At 39.5% G+C, this 18,668-nt stretch overlaps 1 protein-coding gene across 8 annotated transcripts in view; it reads right to left on the bottom strand.

The window, feature by feature from the left end:
* The window catches only part of FBXO25 (F-box protein 25), a 31,001-nt gene extending 16,165 nt beyond the window's left edge, over positions 1-14,836 (bottom strand). For 2 of the 8 annotated variants that reach the window (XM_023922517.2, XM_023922518.2), the window contains exons 1-6: positions 14,350-14,714; positions 14,208-14,246; positions 11,735-11,878; positions 4,877-4,986; positions 3,512-3,561; positions 482-574 (exon numbers count right to left, since the gene is read on the bottom strand). In XM_023922517.2, coding sequence (XP_023778285.2) covers positions 482-574; positions 3,512-3,561; positions 4,877-4,986; positions 11,735-11,878; positions 14,208-14,236 — 426 coding nt within the window. In that variant the 5' untranslated portion in view covers positions 14,237-14,246; positions 14,350-14,714. Of the gene's footprint in view, positions 1-481; positions 575-3,511; positions 3,562-4,876; positions 4,987-11,734; positions 11,879-14,207; positions 14,247-14,349 lie in introns of all 8 variants that reach the window. The other 6 variants (XM_086875965.1, XR_015282807.1, XM_086875968.1 and 3 more) reach the window with 6 other exon arrangements.
* Positions 14,837-18,668: the final 3,832 nt, after the last annotated feature.

Below are 18,668 nucleotides of genomic sequence, written 5' to 3'. Positions count from 1 at the left end.
ACTGCAATGAATCACAGGACAGATAAGAAGCTGCAAAAATACAGAAATAGAAAAATATTTGCACATCAAGTATTCTTCTGGAAATCGTTATTTGAAACATATTTGAGATGCAGCAAATTATATTTAAGATTAATAACACTTTGCTATTTTTGGTTGTATAGAAATTGTTTTAGCTTTAAAGAGTTCATTACCCAGACTGATGAATAAATGAAGCTACCACCAATGTTTCCCTCTAAATAACACAGCACGCTGGCCATCACCATCCTCCTCAAGCTGTAGCTTTCAGACATCCACATAATGAGCTTTCACCAAAGAAAATTTACTCAGTTTTAAGTTGCTACTGGCGTTATAAATTACATATGATCAGGATATTTATACAATTACAAATCATTACCTGTTCAGTGCAAAAATATTCTGTTTGTAGACACAGGCACATCAGCAAATGCATTCTTACAATATGTATATCAAATAAAGAGCTTACTTTGACCACGTAATTGAACCTCCTGATGTCCTGAATCGCACTTGAAAAGTCTAAGCGGTTAAAGGCTTCTCCCAAGGTGCAATAGCCATGTCTCTGAGAAGGGGAAAAAATACACTTTAAATGGAAGGAAACAAAGACAAAATTGAGAAAAACATCCAGAAAAGCACTCTGACATGCAGTTGATGCTAATGAATACTGTGCTCCCTGGAAATATAGCACCTCTGGACTGAAGAGTTATTTGTTCTACAAGAAATTAAAAGAAACCAGATACACTACTTGCAACTATCAGGTATGTAGGCAAGGCCTTTCAATTCATACTAAATGTGTAATCTGGCAGCACTGGTATTTGATTTCCCTGGGAATCTACTCCACTCTCACATGGCCATAATGCTGGCATTCCTTCATGGCTATCCAGTCCCCATTTGCCATGCACAAGAGCTTGTTTGTACAGCTGTGTGAGCTTACAATTACCAGAATTACCTGATTCACACCTGAGGGTGAGAACAGAGCTAGTTGCTTTTGGGATCAGAACAACAAACACTTATCAACATCTAGAATTTATTTTCCAAGTGCTAGAAGCTTAGGCACTTTATATTTTTTACACACCAAGAGAAACAGTATTTTCTTTTGGTACTTCTCCACATTGTAATGTGAAAATGGAATTTTCAGAAGCTGTTGAGAACAACTTAAGGTAGAAGTAGCAGTCCAAAATGAGAAAGGATAATGTAAATTCAGTACATTTAGAGTCACAAAGCCCCAGTGGAACCCAGGACCAAATATACTGAAGCTCGGAAAATCTCTAACTGGTACAAGAGAGTCTTGCAGAGCAGTGTGCTACTATGGTTTTATTAGCCTAGGGTAAGAATTTAAAGCTCATTCCTAGACAGACTTCCTTGGTAAATTACAGAAGGTAAAGGTCACAAATTCTAAAGTACAAAAAATTCCTTTTTGTGACCCAGTGAATACTTACCTTGCATGTACGTCAGTGGGACAGGACAGTTAAGAATTCACTGAGAGAGGTGATAATTATTGCCTGTTGGTTAATGACCAAATTCAAGATTGTACTGCTTGCTCATTCAGCTGATACACCTCGAACCCAAACACACTGCACACTTGACAATATGCACACCTTGCTTAGCTAATAGCACTGAATTAACACATACAGTCAACAAAACTTTTGTTGAAATGTAAATACTTGTGTCTGTTCTCTAGCTAAACAGTCACCATTAGGTCACGCTTCAAACATTACCAAAAGAGACATTTCCCCAAACAGACTGCTATGAAACTACAGCTCTACCTTTCCCAGTGTACCATCATGACAAAATTATTCAAAAAACATCTGGTTTTATTTCAGCCATGCATATGCACTTGTTTTGGTTGTCTTTAATTTCAATGCTCTCCCATAGCATGTTTCATGTTTCTTATCAAGACTTTCCTATCTTGTCATATTGCCCTAAAAATAATATCCAGTTTGGGAAAGAAACATTTCCTAGTTGTGAGACTGCCATCCCAAAATCAAGAAAGATTAGAACATGTAAGAAAAATTAGAGCCTCTAAATTATGCTTTAGATTAGCCTAAATTGTTGCTCTGAATTTTTTGATTCATGTATTCTTATTCCTTGCCACTTTTTCAACCTTCTACTCTAAGCTTTTAAATTTATACAAAAAATTACTTGAAAGTTAGTGTTTAATTCTAACCACCCCCAGTTTGTCTTTTATATTAAAAAGCCCAATTAAACCTGAAAGATCAATGGTCACATATTAGAAGGTAACAAAAATATTTTGTCTGCTCTCTGAATAGACAAGGAACAAAAGCAAATATTCACCTATGATTAGTTCACCAACTTCTGCACAAGTAGGGGAAAAAATAATCCCTATATATATGGGTTATGAAGGACACCAATGCATGATTTTAGGCTTTTTGTATTTTGGCCTCAATGTACTTTGAAACCTCAGCTTAACCTTACCATTCAAAGCACCACAATGACTGGTGACAGTCTGCTGTCCCCCTGCCCCTTCTCACCCTAATTTGAGATGGCACAAATGGAAAAAGCATGCCTGAGACTTTTGCAAACCAATTTAAGTGACTTCATCTAGAAGATACAGCAGAAAGAGAGCTCTGAATCTGGTGAAAGGCTTTAAAGTACCCTTCAGATGTAGATGGGCAGTCTTTGGGTCACTGGTCTACAAGGTCTGCAAAGTCCTGCAGTATGTCCTTTTATGTAAGCTCTCAACAGCATGCCCTTCCCGAGTAAAAAGATCTGTATTGTCTCTCTCAGTTCTAAAATGCAAAGCTACTTTTGCCTGCATGACTACAGTCATCAGCCTCACCTCCTTCCCTCTCTCCTGCCTGACATTACTATGTGGATGTAAAACCTTCTCATTGGTGTTCAAGTTCCACACATGCCAGCCAGCCATGGCAATCAGCACAGGAATGAAACTCACACTTCAATGCAGTTTAATCTCTACATACAATGGATGCATTTCAACTCAACTTTCCAAGAGGTCACTCCAAGATCTTCCATATTCCCTTTACAGTTACATGATACAGTTTATATCCCAAACTGAAAGCATGTGGATTTTGTTGAAAATAAAGATCCTCTTTGTAAAATTTGGAACTGATGTATTACTTAGTTCCATTCAAATTTACAGCAAGATCCCAAAATACCAGGTGGCTGCCTGCAAGCAACTTCTTTGGAGATATTTCTCTGGTTTTGCAAATACTTTCAATTTTAGTTCAAAGAGACAGTAGAAAGCTAGATGGGCTTGGATAAGTAGTGGAGAACTGTATGTCTATCTCTGCAAGTTCTCACATCTCTGCCACAAAATCCTACCTAGAAGTCACTTTGCCAGCTGCCTTTGCCTCACCATGTGCAGGTGTCCAGTGTTGCCAATGAAGTGAGTTAAGTATAACTCCTAAGACCACATGGCAAAAATACTTTTTTTCAATATACTGGCTGCATATTGAAAATTAAGATTAATTAAGAACCACAAAGATTGTAGGAATTGACCCACACCACACAGACTTACTTCCTTGGTGCTTTCTTTATGAACATAAATCCACTTTTCACGATAAAAACCTAAAATAAAATCAAAATAGAAGTATTTTAGGCTTCCACATTAGTTAATGCCTTCCAGAAAGAAACTCAACTAAACATACAATTTCCAATAAAATTCTTCATAAGATAGGAGAACAGTTTTAATGAAGGAAGTTTATAAAGGCTGGAAAAGATAACCAAAAAGTTTCACAAGTTCATGAAAATAATAGAAAAGTTACATAAATATTTTTTTTAAAACCACAAGAGTTGGCACATAATTGGCAGATGAATGACAATTTTTGTCAGCTGTGACCAATCACTTACATAAGTGATCCTACATAATTCCTGGCTTTTTTTTTTTTCAATACAACAGGCTCCTTAGCATTCCAAAGTATATCAGATACAGACAACACTTTTGTTCCTGACCACTCTAATCCATTTTCCTCTGTACAGGTGCCTCTTCTACATTTACTTGGTTCAACTAACTGCAGAGGACTGCAGAGAAGTCAAGGATACAAGACTAACAAAGGCAGCCAAGCTGACCTTCAGCTTTTACAAGTCTCGCGTATTGTCAAATGAGACATACAGCCCCTTGAATCTTCTGAAATACCTGAAACTCAGACAAGCCTGGAGAAGCTGGCAGCTTTCTGCAACACCATCTCTCTAACAGTTTTGGAGATGTACTACAAATAACAGATCCTTTCAAGATCAAAGCATCAGAAATGCCAAGTAATTACTAACCAACATTTTCTACCTACTCTACAGAACTCTCTGCTTCATAAGTTACTTGCTGTCATACACATTTGCAGTCCAAAGTACAAGTGATCTTCTACAAATAAGAACTCATAAAATGGCTTTCATATTTTAATTTTTTAAAAGCACTTCTTTCCAAGAAATTCAATACTGACAAAATCTTTATCAAGAGATATGATTATTATGAAAAAACATATTTATTTATGAACTGATTCTGGAGTTATATGACTAATTAGAACTTGAATTAAACAAAAATAGACCATCTGCTTTGGGAAGGAGAAGCTCCCATAAGCATCCAGAAGAATTTAATCCGAAACTAGTCCACAAAACATAACAGTGGCTAGTATCAGAAGACACCTAATAATCAGGGATTACTATTCTGAAATTAATTAACTTTGGGTCTTTGAAAAAAAAATTCAACACAAGAAATGATTGATAACACAGTTTCAATTAAAACACATCACTTTTGACACCAGAAATTGTTGCCAATACAGAAAAAGACATAATTTGGAGCCTACTGTATAGGTGACAGTAAAATGGCTATTATAATATTTCTCTGAACCTACATGAGTCTTCTAAAACAAATGAAAATGCCCAGCCTTACATTGTGAATCTGTGTTATTCCTAAAATGATCTTTTTTCCTTTTCTTGGCTGCAAACTCACAGTCTTCAGTATTGTACACTTCTTCATTCTCATCATCCCCAGTTATGATACTGAAATAAAAACATCTAATTAGAATAGCAGTAATTAAATATTTAAGATGCATACATCTTACAATTTTTTGCATTAAAGTCTACCAGCTGAAAAACAGAGAAATCATATTCTTAATTAAGATCCTCTACCTAACTGTCTATAGCAACACGTATCTGGAGAGAAACTGTCTTCTTTTCTTCCCAAAGGGGTTGAATTTTGTGCCAAAGTGATTAAATACACAAAAGTATCTTCCCAAGAGGTATCTTGTAAGTCATTACTGACATTCAGGAAGGAGTACTAAGGAGGCAGTACTAGACAACTGTAAAACTCTGCAAAGTTCTGGTGTACAAAAATCCATTTTTTGAAGTGGACCAAGCCTTAACTGCACACAAGTAAAAAGTCTGTGAAGAATTATTGCACATCCTTGCATAGGCAAAATGCCAGCAAAGAACAACACCTCTCTTACTACTGTCACCTTTGGGGCAAAATAAGTCTTTCTTTCAAGAAGAAACTCTTGATTCACAACTCTGCACATACTACAGGTGTCATGGCACTGTTTTACCAATGATTTGTGCAGCATCAAGAGCCAAGTGGCATGTTTCTGCCAGAGAGAATCAACTCCACCTATGTCACTTCTAACAGTTAACTATGTAACCCAACACTGAGGACTATACCAAGTAGTTTATTGAACAAATAGTGTGAATACAAAAAAATACATATACAAATTATTGAAAATCTTTTTTAATAAGCTAACCTTTCTAAAAAGTATATGCATTAAAAAACTGTCTGTGCTAAAGGAAATCTACACACCTTCATAAAATTTTCTTTCCATTTTTGCAGATAACTGTAAGGACCAGCAACAAAGATAAGAATGGGTGTTCTCTTTTCTAACACTGAGAAGGAAGATACCTCACATATGAAGGCTACTGTCTTGAACAGATAAGAATAATGAAGGATACATGGTAATGAAGTTTAACTGGGGGACTCTTATTTCAACATTACTGCTCTTTGGCAACAAAATTGTATATGGAACTCCTCACTTTCATTACTATTTTTAATCTGAATTTATCACTACCAGTTCAAACTTCAGATTAAAACAACTGAACACTGTAAAATGAAGAAAGGAAATTTTTCAAAAATAACCTGTATCTGGGCATTAAGTGACAAAAACCAAATTCATTTAGTCTATTGCTACTAGCTTACAGAGTTAAAATTTTCAGGTTTGAGCCATCTGTTAAAAAACACTGTAAAAATATTCTTGGCTTTTGAATTGTTCTAATCAGTACATGCTAGCTCAGCTTAAAGATACACAAGTCAAGAAGATTTAGAAAAAGAAAGTTGGTTTCATCTTAGCTTTTTTTTTTCCCCCCAAGATTTAAACCTAACATACCTCTGCACTCAGATACTGCTCAATCCAAGGGGATGGCCTTAGTCCAGTCCTTAATATTTTTTAAAGCAGAGCATTAAGACTCAACACCTTAAATATTCTATGCAACAGTGCCAAATATCACATCTGGTCAAACAGCAAAAGAGTTCAGAGGGAAGAAACCAGCAAGAGACAAAAGCAAAGCAACAGACAAAAGCAAAACATCAACACAAGTTATTTGATTATGCAACATTCCAATCCATCAGTTTGGATTGGTTTTTTTTCCACCAAAGCTATCATATAGAAAACCTCTAAATTCACTAAAATTAATTTAATTGTGATTTAAACATTGGCTGCATCACCATATCATGTGAGAAGCTATGGCAGACTCTGAAGAGCTGCTACAGAACCAGAAATTGAGCCTAAAGCTCCTAGAGATTTATCATCCTAACAGATACAGGACTAGGGAGATAGGTCCTGATACTCTGCAACATAATCCAAGCAGCACAGAAACTCTCTCATTCTCCTTGATCCAGGGCAAGCAATTAGGAGAGGATGGGAAGCCACATTCCTGAAGGGCTGCTTAGAAGATGGGAAGCCACATTCCTGAAGGGCTGCTTAGAAGATGAAGGTTAAAATGTAAAGATTCCTTCTTTTGTTCCTGGAACGAAGTGTCTCTAGAAAGTAATTCAGACCAGTAACATACCTGAAGTGATTTGAATCCCACTCCTGACACCCTGTAAGATACACTTCCTCAAATATATAAATAACTAAGGCAGGTTAAGGAGTCAATAAACATTAGGAATTGTGAAGATGAAGACTTATTTCAAACTCCTTTGTCTAGCATTCAAATTTGCCTGTGACATCCCTGGAATTCCTTAAGTCTCTTTAGAGGAAAGACAAATTGGACTGGTACCTCTGAGGATCTTCTGATATGAGGCTTTATTTCCCCATGTTCTGTCCCACTTTGCACAGAGTCTTTCCCTACTCATCTGTAAACAACACCATTCTTCCTGACAAACCTTTAGTCTGAAAGCAGTGAAGGAAAGCAATGGTCCCACAGACATCAGAAGAATGGGACAGAAACAGTTACACAATGATTGCTAGAGATCCTTCCAGAAATCTGCAGAGCTTCTTGACAAGTAATAAAGCTGCTCTACTGTTCCAAAAGCAACCTCTGCCCCCTCAAACACCAAGCTAAGATACAAGAAACCAAATCAAGTGCTGCACGTGCCATATGGTGTAATAGAAGCCTTAATTTAATGTTTTTATCATAATACTGCACGTGATATTTGAGTGCACCTGGCAGGATTTAAATACATACATAATACTGCCAATTTACAGCTATTCTTACTCTCTTGTCTTGATGACACACTTCATAAAAAATTATTCTAAAGCTTTTAAAAGCAAAGTACCTGGTGTCCTTAGAAATATAATATCTTAGATAAATCATGTAACAATTTCAATTTTTCCAAAAAAAGTAATTTCATAGTGGTATTTAAACAATCTCTTGGGTACAACACTTAAAAGGATGGAAAATGTGACAGGGCTATCTGAGCTCAAACTATTTTCCCTCAACCCCCTTGCTTCTTTTCACATGGCACTCAAGTCATGCAATTATATACAGAGACACATAGAGTATTTTAGAAGTGACTCTCACAGCTTGACTATGGAAAACCCTGAGTTAAATACAGGTACCAAATGAATTTGTCATTTGACAAATATATTGTAATGTTATCTATTAATGGATTCAAATCAAAAGACTTGTATCTAGTGCCAAAATCACTCTTGTGAACACTGTATCTTGCAGAATTAGACAAGAGACACTGCAGATTGAAATGACTACCCTGCCAACCCAAATAGTTCATATGAACCTAACACACAAAGAAGTATCACCACCATGAAAATCTTATTTGTCTAATTCTCTTTCTTTTACCTCAAAAGGAACACAGAAGACAGTTTAAATCTTAAGCTATTGAAATGTACTTGCATGCAATTCTGTAAAGCAGCTCTACCCTCACCAAGCTTCTCTCCACCACCAAACTTCAAGAACACAGTGCCATAACATTGCAAGTGTCAATCTTTGCTTGAATTTATAGGCAGTCATGGCCAGCATTCACACCACAGAGCTTGAATGCACACAGCCCAAGCCCCATTTCCACAAATGGAACACAAGACACTCTTATGCAAATAACTAAGACCCTCAGAAGTGATGGTCTCATTTTTTTTTCTATCTTAGCTTCCATGAAAAGATCTAAAGTGCAACTATTCAAGCATTATGCCAAATAATTAAAACTGTTCCTACACAAGTGATTATATTTGTTCAAGCATTAGGTCCACCAATTTTACTAATTCAGCAGCGGGATTCACCAAGGCATTGGATGACTAATCAAGCAAAGTTAGAAACTCTATTTTAATAAGAACACATTCTTCAATTTAAGTAACTTATGTGTCTTAAAGGTTTATTTCTGAATTTGTTTGTGATTAGATCTTTGCAATTTTGGAAGAGAAAGTATTAGCAGTGGGTAAAGGACGAAGTTTGGCAAGCAACTTCATCTACACTTGCCCTCACAGAAGAGAATAGAAACAAAACTAGAAAGGGTTTCACTTAACTACATAGCTTGAATTTATTTCTTTATAAAGGAAAACTACTATAACTACTACCTTAACTACAATACTAGAGGACTAACTTCAGAAGAGATTCCTACAGAATATTTTAGTGAAAAAAAAAATTCCTTACAATGGATGTAAATTAACAAAATCCTGCTAGAACTGCCAGACTGGCGTACACCACCATCTCTATTCACAGGGCAACTTAAAGAGAAATAAATAGGTATTTTTGTACTGTTTAATAAATGTTTCTTCTACAAGGAAGCACTTTATCAAGTCTCATTCTTTTTCTAGTGCTACATCATGTTAACAAATCTCCTAAACTGAGTTACCTTCAATATACACCATAATTATTTCCAAATAGCATAAGATGGTACAGAGAACCAGCCAGGAACACACCTTCACTGCTGTTCCACAGTGTGAGGCCCTGTCCATGACAGAGAAGAACCACAAGCCTGGTTATATGCTGGATGCAGACTGGATAGGAAGCAGTTTTGCAAGAAAGGAGCCAGGAGTCTTGAGTATAAGTAGCTGAAAACAGGTCAGCAGTGTGCCCTTGTGTTGGGCTAAGCCAACTGCACCCTGGTTTGAGCTATCCGAAGTGTATCCTGCAGACTGAAAGAAGCAAACATCCAGCTTAATTTGGCATATGTACTCATCTGGAGCACTGTGTCTAATTTGGGGCTCCCCAGTAGAGAGAAACACTGTCATACTGGAACTCCAGTGGGGAATCACCAAGGTACTGGAGCACATGGTGCACAAGGGCAAGAGAACTGACCTTGCTCAGTGTTAAGAGCTGGTGGTGGAGGGAAATCTGATTGTTGTCAGTTTCTAATATGAGGCTATAAATAAGATGGAGTGAGACTGTAAGGCTGGAGGAGGTGGGCAGTAGTAAGTCAAGCGGTAATGGATGCAACCTGTGATAAGAGAAATTCTTACTAGCCTGAGGAGGGCAGGGAGGAATGACACCACATAGGCCAGCACAACAACAACAAAAATAACACTGACAGTAAGAACTTAGAACAGGAACCCAGAGAAGAACTTCCATTCCTGGAAAAGCACAAAGCTGAACAGGGCAAGGCCCTGCAGAACTCAACCTCAGCTGGCCTTGCTTTGAGTATGTGTTTCAACCAGATAATGCCCAGAGGTCGTTTCCACCCTAAATTGTTCTATAACGTTGTGCAAATAGTCATTAATTGCAGTTCAGTGGCAGAACTTAACCAGCATCTAAAAAGTTAAAGTTACAATCATAGATCCAAAGTTAAAAGTGTACTGAAATTACTCCAAAGTAGTGCTACTATGCCAAGATGTACTAACTTGAATTCTCTAGTCTGAGTTTGAACAACATACATTTTAAATTGAATAGACAGAAGAAAAATTAAGAATCAAAAATGAAAGCCAAAGTTTTTGGCTCCAGAAGAGTTAAATTCTAGGGTCTTCTAAGACTGAGGAGGAAAAAAAAAAAAAGAAAAAATTCAATATTTTTGCTCAAAGAAGCAATAAAAACACCTCACCTTGCTCTCTGGGGAAACAATACATATTTACATTTATAGGCACACACAGTTACGAACAGAAGTCGTATTGGTATTCACAAGGACTGATAATTCCTTTCATACTTATCAAACAGTATTAATTAAACAACCTACATGATACTTGTTTTTGAAGCAATTGGCATAGTTGATAAATACTTACTAGATTTCCCTTAATTTGCCAAGTATATTATTAAAGATATGAAAGAGAGAAGATTTTTCCCAAAGTTTTTTTTTTTAAGGCAACTTTTATGTTGGAGGCTTACTAAACATTCTTCCAGACAAGGTTTTGTATCCACAGTGGCCAGACTGTGAATAAAGGAATCCAAATGAGATTACTGACAGATGAACACAAAACAAAAAAAGGCATGAAGAATACAGTACATTAAGCTTAATAATAATGCTTTACTGCTTGGTAACTCCCATGAGGATTGTTTCACAAATTTAGAAAACACAGGTGTGTAACTACAGCAAGTCCTAGCTTCCCAGTAAATTCCCCTCTCTAAATCACATGAGTTATCATTTACTGGACTAACAACAAAACACTGAATGTTCCCTTTCCTCATTATGAGCACATTATGCTGGAATTCATGACCAAGAATGCTATCCCTGAGAATTACTTCTTTGTGGAGAAATTTGTTTTGACAAAGTGATTTATATAGCACCAGTCTGTGGGCATCTGGCACAAGTATTACTTACTTTATTTATCTACTCTCGTTTTCACCTGTCCTACAGGAGCAAATACAGTCATACAATGTGTTAGAGAATGAGCATTAAGCTACCACTGATTGTGTATTTGGAGCAAAGGCATTTTATGGCTGCCACAAGCTTATCCAATACCCACTCAGCAGAAAGCCTTCATTCACTTCCAGGTAACTGTTCAATATGACAGTTGCACAGGCATATTGTTGTTTTATAATTCATAAGTGCCACTTTTGCTTTTAAATAGTACTCGACAGGCATTGGGGGGGCAGGGTTGGCTTTCTGTTTGTTTTTTTTAAGTATTTATTGCTTTATTATTTTGAAAGACATATAGGCTAAGAAGGGATCTGGCTGCCTCAAATAAGTAACTCAAAGCAGTGACAAAAGACAGACAATCTCCACAGGGGTCTCCTGCCTGCTAACTAACAAAACACATGACTGCATTTGTATACAGATGACATCAGCTACCACAAACAGTTGCCATCTGAATGGAAATTAAGTCAATTTTGCCTTCCCACCTGCTACTAATTCATGCAGAATCACTTTTTTTTTTAAACTTACACAGTGTGGCTGATATCATTCAGCTGATTATTCCCATCCTCAAGCGCAGGACTAAAGGGTTCACATCTTTTCCATCCATCTTCTGTTTTAACCCATCTCCATCCAGGGGATCTCCAGTCTTGGCCCAAAAATGGCATGGTTTCTCTATAAGCAGCAAGAAGAGATTCTTTGTCAATTATTAATTTTAAAAGCTTCAAAACTTCCTGTCACTATTTCAGTTTTCTCTTTAGCCTTAAAAAAAAAAATCTTGAGAAAAGTTTTCTGTAGAGCATCCTTTTAAGAAACAGATTCAGTGGTTTAAGTAGATTTTTTTTATTCTCTAACCACATTCTTCTTGTCTTTCAGCATTTAAGATCTAAGATCAAGGTAGATTTTCTTGTTCTTTGGAAACAAGGAAAAGAATCCTGGTAGTACAAGAAGAGAATGATACCAAAAAAAGCAAAATTATATCAATTATATAATGTATAACCTGCTTTGCCATGATCAAACAGATTACTGATTTTTATATGTGACTAACAAATGGTTTTAAAGAGATTGACAGCTAACAAAATCAATGTTGCTCCTTTTGTTTTTTCTAATCCTTACAAACACTGAGTTTATTGTACAGTGTGTATTGATGTTTCAGTAAAGAAATTTCAACATTGCCAAAAATCTTTTTAGGTTGTTGTTGAGGACACTTCCCATGCCAGCCTATTAAGCAGACACCAGGACAAAAGGAAACTGCAACAAAGTCCATTGTGACATCTTCAGAAATTGCTACAAATAGATGCAGGTCATCACAGGTATATTGCTCACTGTTCTGCTACCATTTTTCAAAAGTGAGATTCACTTCTGACACATTGAGAGTTTGAACAAGGCAGTTTTCTACACTTAGAAGACTATAACCTTGCCAGCTTTTGCTCTCTTCTTCCCATTCATCATGCAAACATAATGCTCCTGAGTTATAATGCAAGCTGTAGAGGGAAGATAGCATTATGGTATTTGAAACACATGTTAATATATAACTGCAACAGCTTTGGTCCTAACAAATACGCATTTTCTCATTTTTTTCAACTTAAAAAATATTCGGCCCCATCAGTAAGCATCACTATGAATTTATTTAAACATTTGCACTCTTGACAAGCATTTGCCCAACATATTTGTTAGAACAGTATAAAGAACTAGAAGAAATAAAGGTTGAGTGAGCCAGATGGGTTTTTCTTTATTTAAAAATCTGCATTGCATGCAAAATGAAGTGTATTGCTTAGGCCTCTGGATTGACTAAAGTCCCCTTCCTACTAATAACTCAGGTTTCCTCTGCTCCTAACAAGAACCCTTTCCAAAATTTACAACATCCGTTCCCCCAGTCACAACTAATTTTATTCATGCCTATCCACTTTTCAAATACTTTTACTGCTTCATAGAAATAATATGAACCACGACACATTGTTTACTACTCCTCTCATACTGGTGTCTTTATCACAGAATGGTTTGGGTTGGAAGGGACCTTAAAGATCACCCAGTTCCAGTCTGGGTGACACCTTCCACTAAACCAGGTTGCTGAGAGTCCCATCCAACACGGCCATGAACTAAAAAGGATAGGATATCCACCACTCTTCTGGGCAACCTGTGCCAGTGCCTCATCACTCTCACAGTAAAGGACTTTTTACTAAGACTTAACCTAAATCTACTTTCTTTCAGTTTGATGCCATTTTGCCTTGTTCTGTCACTACATGCCCTTGTAAAAAGTCCTTCTCCAGCTCTCTTGCAGCACTCCCTTAAAGTATTGGAAGACTGCTCTACTGGTCTCCCCAAAGCCTTGTCTTCACCTGGCTAAACAATCCCAATTCTCTCAGCTTGTGTTCACAGGACAGGTGCTCCAGCCCTCCTCTGGACTCTCTCCAACACGTTTACAGCCTTTCTATGGTGGAGATCACAGAGCTGGATGCAACACTGAAGGTGGTATATGAGGAGAGCAGAGTAGAGTAGAGGGGCAGAATCACCTCCCTTGACCCACTGACCCCACACTTCCTTAGGTACAGCCCAGAACACCTTTGGCTTTCTGGGCTGCAACAGCACACTGCTGACTCATGTTGCACTCCTCGTCAACCAACAGCCTTGAGTCCTTCTCCTCAAAGCTGTTTTCAATCCATTCTCCACCCATCCTGTACTCGTACTTGGGACTGCCATGACCCAGCTGCAGAACCTAGCACTTGGCCTTGCTGAATTTAATGAGATTTGCACACACTATTTCTGTCCTGTCAAGGTCCCTCTGGATGGTATTTTTTCTCTCCAGCTTGTTGACCGCACCACAATTTGGCACCATCCAAAAACTTGCAGAGGGGGCACTCAATCCCACTGTCCATATCCCCAAGAAAGATGCTAAACATATCTAGTCCAAATCCTGACCCCTCATGAATGTCACTTATCCCCACTTAGACACAGAGCTGTTGACTGCAACTCTCTGAAGATGACCATCCAGCCAGTTCCTTACCTTCCCAGCTGTCCATCTGTCAAATCCATACCTCTCCAGCTGAGAGACATGAAATTTGTGTGGGACAGTGTCAAATGCATTTCATAAATTCAGGCAAATTACATCAGTCACAGTGTGACCCTATATGACCTCATCCACCAACCTTGAAATCCCACCATAGAAAGGCACCAGATTTGTGAAGCGGGATATGCCCCTAGTGAAACCATGGTGGATTCCATCCTCACACAGCTTATGAGATCCCAACGCCCCATTCGTCCAGGCAGGCTCCACATCCCTCCAGACCCCTCAGTGCTGCCCGTCATGCCTCGCCCCAGTCCCCTTCCCCAGACCCATCTATCCACCCTGACTTTTAACACCTTGTCCCACACTCCTTCAGCTCCACATGCCCTGAAGAGCCAACCCCAAACCCCTCACGCCACGGCTGCCCACGCTCAGCCCCAACCCCCCGGGCCGGCGAGGGCTCACACACACGGCCCCACAGGTGTTCCCCCGACCCCGCTGCCGCCCGGGCCGCGCTCACCTCACGGTGCCTCTCCCGCCGCCCCCGCCGCTCCCCGCCCGGCGCTCGGCCCGGGCCCGGGGCTGTTGCCGGAAGTACCATGGGCCGCGCTGGCCACGCCCCCAGCGCGCTGATTGGTCGCCGCCCGCCGCGCTTGTTGCTACCCGGCAGCGCGCGCTGCCATTGGCGCGGAGGGGCGGAGCCGTCTCCGCCCAGCGATGGGCCGGCCGAGTCACGTGATAGGCGCCCGCGGGGCGCACGTGCCAATGTTTTGGTCTGCGGGGGCGGGGCGTGTGGCGCGCGCGGGGCGGGGAGGGCGTGACCCCCTGGGGGACCCCCCCGGTGTGACCCCCCCGGTCTGACCCCCTGTAACCCCCTGGGGAACCCTCCGGTGTGACCCCCCCCCGGTGTGACCCCCTGTAACCCCCTGGGGAACCCCCCCGGTGTGACCCCCCCGGTGTGACCCCCTGTAACCCCCTGGGGAACCCCCCCGGTGTGACCTCCCCGGAGTGACCCCTCTCGGTGTGTCCCCCCCCCCGGTGTGACCCCTCCCGATGTGACCCCCTGTAACCCCTGGGGGAGCCCCCCCCAATGTGACTCCCCCGGTGTGACCCCCTGTAACCCCCTGGGGAACCCTCCGGTGTGACCCTCCCGGTGTGACCCTCCCGGTGTGAGCAGTGTGACCCACCCGGTGTGCCCCTCTCTTCTATGACCAGCGTGACCCATTATCCTGACATAAATACAGCCATGGCAAAGGTGGTGTGGGGCTGCCTTTGTACAGCCAGAGTCTGTAGGCCACTCTTTTCTGCCATTGCCTGTTTGAAAAGTTTCCCAGCCCCACCCTGGAAAATCATGTGATTCAATATTAACAGTTCTACACCACTACTTTGCCTGGAACATATCAATCTCCTTGCCCAACCCATGAAAAGATTTTGGTGGGGTTTTTTTTTTTTCTATTTGGTATCTGGATCTACAAAATTCCTTCACAATGTGGCAGAAATCCTTTTGTCTCTAGGATCCTTCTATATTTTCAGTCTCTGAGGTATCCTGTGGTGGATGACATACAATGAGTACTGAGTTACCTCATGGCTCTGGTGGGGTTGTTCCTTCAGGGCAAGCTGGGTTTTACTGAGGAGTAAGCAGCATTAAAACCTGAAAGACAGTAAGCAGGAGATTACTTCTTGAAAAAGTTCAGCATTTTGGGAAGGACTCACATTGGAGCAGCTTGTGGAAGACTTCCAGTGAGGGGAATTCCATGCTGGAGCAGGGCAGCAGCATGAGAAGGAAGGAGTGCCACAGACAAAGCGTTATGAATGGACCCCAACCCCAGTTTCCCCATCCCCCTGTGACACTTGAGGAGAGGACGTGACAGAAAAATCAAGAACAGAGCAGAGCGTTGAGTCTGGGAAAAAAAAGAGGGAGTTGACAAAAAGGTGCTTTTATTTGTTTCTGTTTCTCACAGTGCTATTTTAAAAAATACCCAATTTTTAATTCACAGCAAATTAAATTAATCTCCCCCAAGTTGATTCTAGCTTACATATGATGGTGGTTGGTAGATAGATAATCTCTCTGTCATTGTCTGTAACCATGAGCTTTTTCATTTTTCTCTTTCCCCTGCTAAAGAGAGAGGAGGGGAGAGAGAAGAGGGGTGGACACCACACTTCCTAATATCATAGAATTACTTGGATTGGAAAGGATCTTTGAAGGTCATTTATGTCCAATCCCCCTGCCATGGGGACACGTTCCACTAGACCAGGTTGCTTAAAGCTCCATCCAGCCAGGCCTTGGAATCTTCCAGGGTGGAGGAACCACAGCTTCTCTGTCAACTTCTGACAGTGGCTCACCAGCCTTTGCAGGGAAGAATGGCCTCCTAGTATCTAATCTAAACCTACTCTCACACAGTTTAAAACCATTCCCCCTTTTCCTATCAGTTCACACCCTTGTAAAAAGCCTCTCTGTGCTTTTGTTTGCTTTGGTTTTTTTGTTGTTGTTGTTTTTTGGGGTTTTTTTGTAGCCCTTCTTCATTACTGGAAGCTGTAGAAGGTCTCCCTGGAGCCTTCTCTCCACCAAACAGGCCCAGCTCTCTTTGCCAGTCTTTGTGGGAGGGATGCTCCAGCCCTCTGAGCATCTTCACGGCCTGTCTCTGTCCCCAGAGCTGGGTGCAGCACTCCAGGAGGGGCTCCATGAGAGCAGAGTACAGGGGCAGAATCACCTCCTCAACCTGCTGGTCACATCTGCTGGCGTCAAGCCCAGATAAATACCTCACACTTTAGGGAGGATACAGTAGGGAAGGAAGAAACAGAGGAAGTCATATGCTTCTAGCTTTTTTCTTTTTTTCTGGTGTGGGTCCCAGAAGGACAAGGACAACTGTGTCTTCCCTGTTTAGGAGGTCACACTCTTTGACTTGTGCCTCAAATTTAATAAAGTTATTAATAGCTGAAGTACAGAAGTAATTGGGTTTTCTGTGACAACTCTCTTTCCTGCATATTTGCTGCTACTCATGCTCAGCTATTATAATATTTCACCTGCTGGCTTCAGCATATTTATATTAATTATACAATAGAGAGAGCTGGAAGAATGTGATTTTTAATTTATTTTTTAGTAAAGAGCCACTTATTACAAGACTTTATGTATATGGTGGTTCCATTCCAAGTGTCTAAAAATCTTGTGACTATTCAACAAGCAGGTGCAAAGTGGTTATTGCCCAGAGTTACTACTGAGCCATCCTCTGTTGCAAGTGTAAATTTCTCACTCTGTACTTCAAAACCAAAGTCATTTTGCTGTATAGTGTTTGTGAAGTAATACTACTATTTAATGTTTATGATACCTTTCCATGTGCCTTTTTTTGTAACAAAATATGACAAATTTTCAAATGAATAAATTTGAAGATATTTCCCATGTTAAGTATTGGTGCTATCTTGAGAGTCCATGCTCTGATCTATAAAAAACTAATTGAAGACTCAGAAATTTATTTTAAAATATATTTTTTTATGTTTAGTGCATGTCTGTGTTAAAAGTATACAAAAAATAGCATTTTGTTCTCTTTAGGTGGGGTTCAAGATGAAAAATAACTTAATGGAATGTGGAAGCCTTTAAGACTATTCTGATCAACATGGAGCAGCTCAAGCAGTTCTTGAATAATTTAATATTGATTGACACTATTTCATTTCAGATATTCTTTATAAAGTTGTATGGTAATTTTCTTATTCTGGTGTCACAGCCTTCTATTATGTTTTATTTAATACTAAAGCAGTTTAAACCTTCACAGTGGAAATTGAACAAACTGATCTGGAGTGTGGCTGTTAGTGCTTTTGATTGTTACAGCGAGATTTTAAAGTGAAAATTTCATTAAACCCAGATGCGTTTTGCAATTCAGATAGTTACTGATTGCAGGTCCATGTAGATGAGACACTATATCATTGCCACACTAACATGAAATTAGGAGATCTTAATAAAATGGTGAATTCCATCTTTCCCATTTTTTGCTATCAAATCACTTAAATTAGGATTTCTTTTTAATAATCAACGGTGAAGGTGAACTCTTTAAATGAGCTTACACTGAAGGAAAGCCAAGCTATTTTACTTTAAAATTACAATTTCTTGTAAGATCTGAGACATGTTAATAAAAGCAAAACAAATGTTGTTTGGTGTGGCTTAGGATAACTTAATGGAGCACATAAAGCATCTTTTCATTAAGATTCATATTTCCTTAACTGCTTAGTCTGGAAATAAGCATTGTAGGAATATTTATATGTGTTTATGTTTATACATAATATGTTTATAGGAATCACTTCCAATTTTTTCTTAGAAATTGTCTGAAAATGAAGGTTGTGGTAGATACAAATGTCCTTCTTTCCTTTGGGAGAGTAGTTTTCATTTTGCTGAGTAATCTCTATACATATTTCAAAAAATAGAATAGTTCTGCCAAATAATACTGCAGCCTGGTTCAGTTACTTAGCAAC

Source organism: Cyanistes caeruleus, chromosome 2, assembly GCF_971803275.1.
Source record: "Cyanistes caeruleus chromosome 2, bCyaCae1.hap1.1, whole genome shotgun sequence".
In the NCBI taxonomy this organism is placed as follows: Eukaryota; Metazoa; Chordata; class Aves; order Passeriformes; family Paridae; genus Cyanistes; species Cyanistes caeruleus.
Note: the sequence above shows the minus strand (reverse complement) of the source record. Positions and strands in the feature narration are given on the sequence as shown.